The 12,723-nt window shown below is 39.3% G+C and overlaps 1 protein-coding gene across 1 annotated transcript in view; it reads left to right on the forward strand.

The window, feature by feature from the left end:
* Positions 1-12,212: 12,212 nt before the first annotated feature.
* Positions 12,213-12,723, forward strand: part of MAP1LC3C (microtubule associated protein 1 light chain 3 gamma) — a 12,029-nt gene continuing 11,518 nt past the window's right edge. The window contains exon 1 of the mRNA XM_042439417.1: positions 12,213-12,275. Within this exon, the coding sequence (XP_042295351.1) occupies positions 12,218-12,275 (58 nt within the window). The 5' untranslated portion in view covers positions 12,213-12,217. The remainder of the gene's footprint in view (positions 12,276-12,723) is intronic.

Raw genomic sequence — 12,723 nt, forward strand, 5'->3', positions numbered from 1 at the left:
AGAATTTTTAGTATCCTTTGCCATTCTACAAATCCCAGAATTCCAGAGGGCAGAACCTCAACAGTCAAAGTGGTACGAAGCTGTTGGTGGCATCAGACTCCAGGCAATAGTTTAGAATGCTTGTCTGAAAACATCCTAAATCTAAACTACTAGATCAGCCTTCAGCTTGTTATCCAGCTGTGTGATCAGGATAAGAGGCATTATTGGCCAATTAGCAGTACACAACCTTCCTTAGCCCCTATTATCAATTAATGTAAATTAATCATTGAACAATTTTAAACCTTGTAAAACTAAAGCAAATAATTTCAAGATTTCTACTGGGGTTTACAGCTGCATAACCTAATACATCCAAACAACAAGCAATAAATTGCAAGGCATAAGGGGAATAGCTTTTGTTATCATGTGTTTACGCCAATGCTTACTGACATCTATTAAGAAACAAAGAATTGGTTAAATATTTGGCTGCTCTAATCAGATTCTTGCATAATATGCAGGGGGTCCGGCAATCATCACACAATGGTAAACACAATGAAATTGTTTAGTTCACTCCTGTTTTTTTCACATATACAATACAGAGGTTGTTGTGAAATTTAGCAAACAGATTTGGTGAAGAGCATGTAACCTAAGAGTAAAATGATGGCCATAATCCTATTGATGCATTAAGCTCATGGTTGCACTTATCAAAGGGCTACACAGTCATGGTAAGAGAAGGGAGATAAAACCTGCCAGCTTTGAGCTGCCTGTTTCTCCATTGCCTTCCCTCTTTCACAGCCTCTGCACCCATGCTGTCACCTCTTACACCACTATAGTTATGCTGGTGTAGTTTATCAACAGGGCTGTCAGACACTCAGGTACATATATATCTGATCTGATCCAATTTCTACCTCTTGTCTGTGATCTCATTTTGTGGCATATATAACCTCTCTCTCTCTCTCTCTCTCTCTCTCTCTCTCTCTCTCTCTCTCTGCATGTATGTACACATATACACACAGAGAGAGAATCTACACATGTCACAATATGAGTTCACATTCAAGAGAAAATAGACATTGGACCAGTTCAGATTATAGATGAGTGAATTACATTTTGAATATTTCCACTCATTCTCTCTTTCATGCAGAAACACACATAGGCTGCACAAAACCAAACATACAAACATATACATACCAGAAAGTCTGGCTCTGAATTTTTGATTTTTATTTTAAAAAAAATCATGTTTAGGGACTAGGAACCCAGAAGAAGGGAGGAGAAAAGAAGACTACAGCTCAACTTGCCTGCATAATTTTATCTCTGGAATATAGTAGCAACTACTGAAATATTTATGACCCTCATGTATAGGAGGAGACTTTTTTAAAAACTGGTATTAGCAACCTTTCCATTAATAAAGGATGTGTGTTACATGAAAAGCATAGCATAGAGAAATTAATGGAATATACAATTATGTCACATAATGTAGGATCATTTTGTAGCTACTTATCATTAATAATTGCAAGTTGGAATCCTTGGCCATCCAACACAAATCATGCAGAGGTCTATTGATCCCAATTACCCAACTTCCCATCCCTCCCCCAATCCTCTTTTTTGCCCCTTTTCTTATGCTTCTTCTTCCTTGTCTTCATCCATTATCCTCCCCACTTACCCCTACCATCACATTTAATATACATCCTTTCTTCCAATGCACAATTAAAGTCAGATTCCTAGGGTTCACAGGTGGTCTCTTACCCTGAACATTAACAGATTTATTTCACCTTCAGCAATGCCATTGCATTATATATCTTAACACTACATCTGTGGACCTAACATCTGGCTAATTTTGTGAGGTGAAATTGCATGGTCTTGGAGCTGCTAATCTCACAGTTTTTCTGCCCTGATGCAACACTGCGATGGTGCACTGGTACAGATGACTTGTCCTCCTTTTTTCTCTCTCTCACAGAACAGAAGTTCACCTGGGATGGAGCTGTGTGTTCCTGATACTCTTATTCAGGGCTAAGCCTGAGTTACATCATATATTCTTGGACAAAGAGTCCATAAGTACTCCTACCACAGGACAAAGCTGATTCAAGAAACTCTGTGAGTAGACACGATCATTTCATTGTGGGTTTCTGGTAGGTTGGCACCAGGGCACTCAAGGTCCACTCCTGGTTATATCTTCATATATTTGAGATTAAACTGGAAAGAGACAGAGAGAGACTTGCTAAGAACATTTTCAACCATTCTTTACTTTTTATATGTCACAAGAGTTAAAGCAATGTTAGCAGCAAAGATCGGGCACACATTTCTTTCTCTATTGTCCCATTTCATTATTGGGTATTCACATCATGGCCCAGTTCAGATAATAACAGTTTGATGAAGCAGAAAGGGACTCAGACACTCTCCTCACTTGCCTGGAGAGTTCCTTTCCACAGGCTCTTTGGCTCTAATCATTGTGTGCTGTTAAATCATAATCATTATCATTACCATGGATGTATTTTTCATTGGTTTTGATATTATTGATTAGTTAATAGCATTTTTAATTTTTGTGTGAGGTAAACTTTTAGCTATGTTTGTTCTAAACTGTTTTATGTCACCTTGAGTCTTGGGAGAAAAATGGGAAATAAATAAATAATATCTGAATCAGCAAGCTTTGTGAGTTACGTGCTTATCTTCCAAAGCAGAATCAACAGACATGGTTTGAGGAAGGCTTCTAGGTCTGATTAGGAGAATAAACACTAACTCGGTTTGCCTATTTGGACAATACAGAGGAAAACCAACCAGAAAGGAAACACCTGGAGCAAATCAGGCTCAGACAAAATTTGCTGTAAGCATGACAAAGAATGAAATGAAACATGGCCTGCAGTGCCAGAAGCAGTCTAGAGGTTCATGCATACCTTCCAACTGCCTCAGTTTGGCACAGTCCAAGTTAATCCTCTGTTTTTCCATGTTTTCAGCTGCTGTTAAAATATCCCAAATTCTCTCTCCTTCTCCTGCTTTCTCCCTTTATCTTCAGTTTATTTCACTTGCTACAAACTGAGTTCAAAATGAAAAAAGTAGTTTGCCCTAAATTCAGCAGAGAGAAAAGAAGAGGGAGTGGAATCGTGCCCTTCCCAGTGGACTGGGGCAAAAGCAAACTGCTGCACCATCTCATAACTTGACTGTTCTTCATTATAGCTTTTGCCACCTTGACCACACCCTAACGTTTCTTGGCCACCGGTGAAAGGTTGGAGGGTATGGTTCTCCTTTCCATATTATTTCTGATACTGCACACCATGTTGTGGAATATTTTCTGAATGAAAAGGTCCTGCAGAACCAGTGGACTAGCCAGAAAAGGTGCAAGTGGCTCCTGGGGAAAGGTCAAACACAGGTTTTAGCATAAAATCTATCCCCACCTAATTGATTTATCCCCAAAATACCCCAATTACCAACTTGTTACTTTCCATTCAAATATAGAAACTGTGCAAAATTGAAAGTCCACATATCATTTGCTCTGTATTGTGCTTATAGCAGACTGATTTGGACATCATTTACAGATAGGGTTGCAGTGTTCCCTAAAGAAAAGGGTAAAATTTAATATCAAAAAAGGTGAAATTATAGCTTGAAAAGTAAACATTGTACAGAAATAAGGTCAAAGGTTAAGACATTTCTTGATGGAAAATCCAGAAGAGTTAAAAATTAAGCCCTAGTTCAAAACTTGACAAATAACTCTAGGTTCCAGCAGAAATCAGGTTGGCAATTCTTCATTTATGGGGTCAGGCTAATTTAAGTCTTGGGAAATCTCTTCAACCTGATAGCTAAATGCTTTAGATAGCAGCCTGATGACACAAATGCTTATTCAACAGCAGATAAAGTCTTGTTCATTTTTACCACTTTTTGGTACAATTGTTGCAGAGTGACTCCCTGCACCTCACCCTCACTTTTGACATTGTGAGCCTTTTTCCCTTGATAAAGGGTAAGATGTATTGGCTCCTAGAGATAGCTAACTTTAGCTGAGACCTAGGGCCCATTCACACTACAAAATTGTGGTGCTCTTATTCGACTTTAATTGCCATGGTTCCATTCTATGGAATCCTGCGACTGGAGATTTAGGGAAAGGCATTTAGAATTCTCAGCCAGAAAGCTCCAGTGCCTCACCAAAGTACAAAACTCAGGATTACATAGGATGCAGTCATGGCAGTTAAGTGGACTAATAACCCTATAATTCTGCAATGGGAATGGGTCCCTAGTGAAATTTCACAAGAAGTATGTCTGCTTTCATCCACCTACTCCCCATGAAATACTTACCACAGCTGCCTGCCTCAAGAACTAGTTACACTGAAATTGTTTCCTATTCCCCTATGAAGGGATTGCATTAGAAAGACACAACATTGGCATGACATGTGTCATAAGGATCTGCAGTTAGGTGCAGATCTCTTTCCGTGAAGAAGACCACATGAATTGTTATATTTTAATCATGCATATGCCCACATGATGTAGTGGTTTGAGTGTTGGCCTAGGACTCTGGGAGACACAGATTCAAATCCACACTCAGCCATGGAATCCTACTTGGTTGGAGACCTTGGACAGGTCACTCACTGTCAGTTTTAGAGGAAGATGATAGTATACCTTCCAACTGCCCCACATTGGCAGAGGCAGTCCCGATTCATCTTCTGCTGTCCCACTTTTCCAGCTGCTTGTAAATGTCCCAGTTTCTTCTTCCCATTTCCCCATTTCCCCATTTGTTCTCAGTTTACTTCAACTGCTGCAAGCTGAGTTCAGAATGCAAGAGTAGTTTGCACTCAATGAATTCAGCAGTGCGGAGGGGAGAAGAGGGGCAGAATCTTGCCCTTCCCTCTCAGCTTAGGTAAGAATAATCTGTTGCAGCCGCTCTTAGACTGCGTATTCTCATTCATAAATGCTGCCATCTTGATCATGCTCAGATGTTGCTTGGTCAAATATGTTCCAGTTTTCATCCTTGAAATGTTGGAGGGTATGCAATGGCAAAATTTCTCTGAATAAATTTTACAAAGAAAACCCTATGATATGGTCACCAGAGTCAATTTGAGGACACAAAACAAAACATTACCTGTATGGGACACCTGTATGGGACACAACAATACCTCTGTGGAGCAGAAAGGACACAAGATCTACAGATAGACAGAGGAATACAAAAAAGCACTGCAAGAAAGCACATTTTCACTTAAGACTACCTTTTGCCACCTGAACTCTTGTTTGATGTTACTTCTCTATGCAGCCAGATGTTGTGTTGTTAGACAGCTATTGTAATGGAGTGATTAGAGTACTGGGTTCTGACACAATTTCAAACAGTTTAATTGCAAGTTGGTTCTTTTTCCCACCAAGCAGCCCTTTGACAGAAAAATGTCTAGAATCTGAACTATGTCATCACATCAGGTGCAAGGCACTAGAAGCAACTATCAAGTAGACTTCTACTTTTCCATAATACACTGTGCTTTCCATAGATGTAAACTGTAAACTGCTTTAGGAGTCAATTTTGGCCTGAATCCTGTTGTTAGTCCCAACTAGAAAACACCTACTGAATCAACGAGACTTACTTAACAATTCAACAATTGGTTTAGAAATGAGTCTATTCTGTTTTCGATTAACCAATAATGTTTCAGATCTTTGTCTGAAACCCAAGGTATATATAACTATAGGATATATATAAATACAAAGCTTTCTGAAATAAATTCTTTCTCTGCCTCACAGGGCTGTTGTGCCCAAATGAATACACACCCTTAGTTTGTGAACGTTAATAATTCAACTATAGACTGGGACTGAATCCTGCCAGGGTAGAGTAGATGCTTTACATGGGAAAAGGTCCCAGGCTGAATCTTCAACATCTTTAGGTACAGCTAAGAAAGACCCATAATTGATCAGAATAGACAATTCTGATCTATGGAATCCTGCGACTGGAGATTTAGGGAAAGGCCAAGACAATTTTTGAAATTCTTTAACTCATATTTGGAACAGCCTCAGATTACTCAAAAATGAAATCCAGCTGACTGTGGAACATTTTGTTCAGCATTCAATGTCCATGTAATAGGCAAGCTGTTAAGAAATTAGGTCATGCAATACAAGACCTCACACCTCAGTAAGTAAAGTGAAGGGGAAAATATCATACTTTCCTGAAAAAAATATCACACCCTTGCTGTGTCTGGCACATAGGAAGGTGATGGTCAGAGCTGCAGAAACTGTGATTACTATAACACTACCATAGGCCATGCTTGCTATTGCAAATTTTCAAACATGTTCATGAAAATCTTTCCCATAAATCCTGATAAATAAACATTTATTATGATCAATCAATCAAACATCAAATAAACATTAATCAACCATAAATCCTTAATAAATACATTATTGGCGAGATCAAAATTAAATATCATTGCTTGTTGGGTACCAACCACATAACTACCACTGAGAAGATGGAGTGACAAAGTTTGGGAAGTCACATCACCAGCCAATTAATTTTCAGTTATAACAAGCATTTCTTCAACTCAAGAAAATGCAAAAATGGGAGAAAAACCAAATAAAAAGCATACAGGAAGAAGACATGTCTCAAGAAGTGAGGTTTTTTTAAAAAAATAAGCATTGAAAAATAATAAAACAGCTTCTCACAGCATCTCAAATCATGTTTCCCTCACATGTGGGCATTAATCAAATAATATCATCTCATCATCTGGTTCCCATTTATCAGTTCCTTGCTTGATTCATTATTCCCCTACCAACCTCCATTCTTGCAACTCCAGTTCCAAACAAATCCATTCTGTTAACAATCTGTATCATAACTGAACCACTAGATACATCTACTTTAGTAAAAAAAAAATAAAAAATGAATACCCTGTACTCTAAAAAGATCTACAGACTGAAACAGCTAGTTTGCAAATCTATCAGCCCAGTTCTCCCCATGTTTCTTTGAATCTGTTTCCTGCTGTGGCCAAAGTAATTTATTCTCCAATAAGGCTGTAATCCTCTGCCCTCTTACCTGGAAGGAAGTTCCACTGAACTCAGATAGATTTCTCTGTAGGAACATATAAAATCACAATTAATGACTTGTAGGGCAGAAGTGTAGTCTTGGGTATCTTTCAGGTGTGGATTGATACCTAACTGTTCACAGCTTCAACCTGGCAGGTGAAAGGTGGGCAGAATCCACAGCAGGAAGTGTCCCAAAGGGTTTATTTTGGAATTCATGTCCAACATGCATGGTGTAGACATTTTTTAGTTCAGTGTATGTATAACACATATTCAAATACCCAAAGGCTCACAGAGCTTCTGAAACTCATGCATCCCTTCAGATATTTGAATACACACACACACACACACACACACACACACACACACACACACACGTTGTTGTTGTATGCCTTCAAGTTCCTTCTGACTTATGGTGACCCTAAGGTGAACCTATCATAGAGTTTTCGTGGCAAGGTGTTTCAGAGGAGGTTCGCCATTGCCTTCACCTGAGACTGAGAATGCGTAACTTGTCCAAAGTCACCCAGTGGGTTTCATGGCCAAGCAGGGAATCAACCCTGGTCTCCAGAGTTGTAGTCCAGCACTGAAACTACTATGCCATACTGGTTCTCAGACACATACTTAAACTGAACTAAAAGAAAAGTCAACACCATACTTGCCTGACATTGATGTCAAAGTAAACCACTTTGAGTTCCACCATGAATTTTGCCCACCTTCCACCCATACATACATTGAAATTAAACAACAGCAACAATGGCAACATCACACTTGCTGGACCTAAGCAACTACCTACCAACCTGTCCTGTCCTCCAACCACACCCTGCACCCCCAGTTCCACACATAACTCACTCCTAATTCGAGACACAAGGCACACATTTTAAATAGGTATTTTTAGGAACTGGAAGAACGTAATGTGTTCAAACAAGACTGGGATCCAGATAGAAACAAATTATTTTACAGCTCGTATGGCCCTCCAGATGCTACTGAACTGAAACTTCCAGCATTCTTAAGTGTTGACTGTGCTGGCTAGGACAGTTGGGAGCTGCAGTCAAACATCTGGAGGGCTACCCAGATTCTCACTTGTGCAGGTCAATGAACTGTTTATCTTAAATAATACAATGTATAGTTCAAGACTAGGGGCCCCTTTTCACTATACAATCGTAGCACCATGATTCCACTGCCAAGGCTGCATCCTATGGAATCCAGAGGTTTACAATTTGGTGAAGTACTAGAGCTCTCTGGGTTTGAATTCAAAGTATTTCTCCCTAAACTGAAGATCTTAGGATTCTATGGGATGGAACCATACTTGAAGTAGAATCATAATGCTAGAATCGTGTAGTACGAAAGGACTTGAGGCTTTTTATCCTGCCTCCTTCATAGAATATCAGAGGAGTTTGAGAGGCATCATGTTCCACTTGTAACTCTTGTGTATTTTACTACCTATTCTTCCATCTTTGTAGAAAATCTGTTGGGCAGAAAAGGATGGCATGTCTGCCTAATACCTTTTGACTGTTTTTCTCTGATTGTAATAGACTTTCCCTCTCTGCCATTGTTTAATATTTTATAGTATAATAGCTCATGGGCAAATACTTTTGTAGGTTTTGAAATGATAAATGCAGGAGTACAGATCTTCTGTGAACCACTGCCAAACATAGCATGATAAAATAATTTTCCACCTCCAACCAGATGGGTTTTGAAAGGATGGATAGTTTAAGATGTAGTTAACACCTCCACTTAATGTACTGTAAAACTGCCTGGATGAGCCAGTAAGAAAGAAATCCCTGCAAAGAACTGAAATCTTTGCTGTTGGAAAGACAAATTTAAGCTAGGAAATGGCTCTTGCATGGAAAGTTCCCTCAGTGTTAGGTCATGTTATGTCAATCCCAATAAATCTATCGTGGAATAGGAACCAATTTCACCTTCAATTCATTTTCTAACAGTCCTGAGGACTGATATTACACTGAATATGAATCTACTGGTATTAAGGAGAAGTCGTTTGCTGTTGTTTTTTAGAGTATTTGGAATAAGCATGGAAAACCAATATCCATTACATAGGGCAAAATAAAAGACTATAACCATGGTGATGATAGAAAAACATATGAAATTACCAACTCAATTCTTATACTGTACCAGAATTCAAGTAGCCTCAAAGTATTTGGCAATAAGCTAATGGTGGAATCTTAAATAGGCCAATTTCCTGATTGATTTGACTTATATCCCCTCTTTCTCCCAAATCTGAGATTCAATTTGACTCAGAATGAGAAGATACAAATAACACAAAAAGGTGTAATTCAACGCAGCACAGGATGTTTTTGGCAAGATTTGTTCAGGGGTGGAGGGGGGGGGGGTGCCTTTGCCTTCCTCTGAGGCAGAGAGAGTGTGACTTGGCCAAGGACGAGCGGGGATTCAAATCCTTGTTTTATTCTGTATTAAGAGCCACGTTGGATTCACTGACAGGTGAAAGGTGAGATACGTATAAATTGAACACATAAGATAAACAAAACAAAAAAAATCTCCTCCAAATAAAAAGATCTTTTCTTGCTCATGGAAGAAGGAAATTATGGACAGGCTAGACTTTCTAGGAAAAGAGTTCCACAGCCTAGAAGGAGCCACCAAGAGCACTCTCCCTTGTGTCTAGACTAGAGCCTCAATCCTGTACAGTCCAGTCTAGCATAATAGTTCCACATACAGAATTACACTACAGTTGGCTATTCATTGACCTATCACAGAAGCACTGGCACACCCCACCCAACAGCCATCCCAAGCCTGGTGAGAGTGGTGGAGGATCTGAGAAGCGTCTGATAGCCTGACACAAAATAATTACATCCTCTGCTGAGGTCCACTTGAGCTATCAGAGTGTGATGTAATCATTTCATGTCTGGCTACAGGGACATAGCCAGATATTTTTCTGATTCCCCACTGTGCTCACTAGGCATAGATCGGTCATGCAGAAGGGAGGCTTCACTGACTCTATGGTAGACCTTGGGGTCTTTGGTCAGTGTGATGGGAGGAAAGCAATACTAAGAGACCTATTTGAGTTGACTTATGCTTGTGTATGCCAGGAACAAAATTGTTAGCTCAGATGTCCTGTGAGAATGGTAGAACCAAGGAAATGGTCTCCTCTGTAGATCTCATACCTCTTATTTGAAGGTAAGTCACAATGGGTTAAAAGTCATAAATGTAGAAATTATGACAACCACTTTAGCCACATTACCAAAGGAAGTCCAAAAGTGCAGACAGCTACATTGATTTATAGAATATTAATAATAATATGCATTTTTCCTCTACCCTGGGAGCAGGTCTTTTGCAAAGCCAATGGATCTTGTCCATCCAAGTACTCATTGTTATTGTTTGCCTTCAAGTCTATGGTAGACCTATCATGGGGTTTTCTTGGCAGATTTCTTTGTGGGGTGGGTTTGGCATTGTCATCTTCTGAGACTGAGAGACTGTGACTTGCCCAGTGTTACCCAGTTGTTTTCCATGGCCAAGCCTGGATTAGAATCCTGGACTCCAGAGTTGTAGTCTAACTCTCAAACCACTACACCACATTGGTTCTCTCCATAACCAAGATGTTCCATTAATTTGAATTACAGCAGGAATAGCTCATACCAGTACATCTTCCTCTGGAAAATCCATTTTGTAGTGGTTAGAGTGTTGGACTATGACTCTGGAGACCAGAGTTTGATTCCCAATTTAGCCATGAAACCCACTGAGTGACCTTGGGCAAGTCAAATCTTCTAATCCTCAGGGAATGGCAAGCCCCTTCTGAACAAACCTTGCCGAGAAAACCCTAGGGTAGGTTCACGTTAGCGTCACCACAAGTCAGAAACAACTTGAGGGTACACAACCACCACCACCAAGTGTGGGGAATGCAGCTTAACCCAGATGATTTTTAAACTGTGGATATTAAATGATGAATTTTAAATGTGGATTGTTTTCATATGTGCATATCTTGTCCTTTTAAATTGTATGCATATCCTTTTAAAGTGATGTGTATTTTAATTGATGTGTTGTCACTGATGTGGGGTGTCTGTTCATTGTTGTTATTCTCCGACTCGCTCCATGGTGAGAGACGGGTAAGAAATTATTATTATTATTATTATTATTATTATTATTATTCCCAAGCCATGGGGAGGACTAGAAGTCCTCATTGCAAAGGAGGACAAGGCACTGCAAAATGGAGGAAAGTCAAGAAATTTTTTTATAATTATATAACTTTATATTTGATCATAAGTATTTATATTTTATCATGGATCCTTGTTATCTGCTGGGGTTTGGTTCCAGGGTCTCCCGTGGATAACAAAATCCATGTAAGCTCAAGTCCCATTAAGTATAATGGTTTAGCAAAATGGTATCCCTTATATAAAATGACAACTTCAAGGTTTTCTATTTGGAATTTGTATATTTAAAAAAATATTTTCAAGCCATGGATGCGTGAATCCATGGATTAAAAAATCTGCAGATAAGAAGGGCCAACTGCAGTTGTTTTTACAGTTGGTATTTTAACTGCATAACTTGCTTAATTTTGTCTAGTTTATATTTTATGACATTTAGATTGTACGCCATTGGCAGGCTTTATGCTGTTTTGATGATGCCAGTAAAGTGCCCTGCACATTTATGGTGCTATATAAATAAACATTAATAATAATAACAATAATAACAACATCATTAATTAAGTCAAGGAAAACAAATGACATATAGTATGGCTGGGAGGATTAAAGGAAGATAACATGTTGTCATTTGAAAAATACATTTTGAGAATGTGTATATGTATATATATACACACACACACACACATGTTAAGATACGCTCAATTAAAAGAAAAAAAGACAAATGGAGGGCATGACCAAACAAAACACTCCTAAAAATGTCAGTTCATGCTGCTTAGTCCTGCTCAGAAAGGAGGACCTTTTGGAGTCTTTCTTTCCTGGGAAAAAGTCTGAAATGGAGGACACGTCCGGGAAAAGGAGGACGTGCCTGATCAGCCTGGAGGACTGAAAAGGGGCATCTGCAGCGAAGCAGGCACTCTCGGTGGCTGCTTCCAGGCTTGCTTTAGGCAGCTGGACCCCAGATTGTGGAGATGGGGAGCCAGGTAGGAGGAGAAGGAGGAGGAAGATGTCACGCCTCCAGGTGGCTATAAAAGGGGCTCCTTGCTCTGCTCCACTTGGAGAGTAGCAATTGGGGTTGTGTCTTTTTCCTGGCAGGCTGCTTTTGAAGGAGGAGGAGGCGGCGGCGGCGGCGGCGGCGGCGGCGGCGGCGGCGGGAGAGAGAGAGAGAAATGCAGCCTTTGCACAGCTGCCAGGTTGTCCGACCCTTTAAACAAAGAAAGAGTTTTGGTAAGTAACCCCAACTACTCCTGTGAGCTGATGCATAAGGCTGCCACTTTATTTGGCTTAATATCTGGATATCTGCTTTGCCCTTTTTCAACTGATGTGTGTTTTGACTGAGGTTGTTTGTCTCTTTGTTGTTGTTGTTGTTGTCCCCATGGGGAGAAGAAGAAATTTTAAATGGTGGCCATAAGTTGGAAACAACAACAAAGAGGAGAGTAAGAAAATTATTATTAGTAGTAGAAGTAATAATAATTAAATTCTTACTGTGTATGATACTTTGTTGTAGTATAGTTGGAGGGGAGGGAATTAATAAAATGCATTTTAATTCATGTTGTATTTTACATTGTATTTTATTTGATATTGTGAGGCACCTCGATCCTGCAGGAGAGGCGGCATATAAATATATTATTATTATTATTATTATTATTATTATTATTATTATTATTATTATTAT

The sequence above is a fragment of the Sceloporus undulatus genome, chromosome 1 (genome assembly GCF_019175285.1).
Source record: "Sceloporus undulatus isolate JIND9_A2432 ecotype Alabama chromosome 1, SceUnd_v1.1, whole genome shotgun sequence".
Taxonomy (NCBI): domain Eukaryota; kingdom Metazoa; phylum Chordata; class Lepidosauria; order Squamata; family Phrynosomatidae; genus Sceloporus; species Sceloporus undulatus.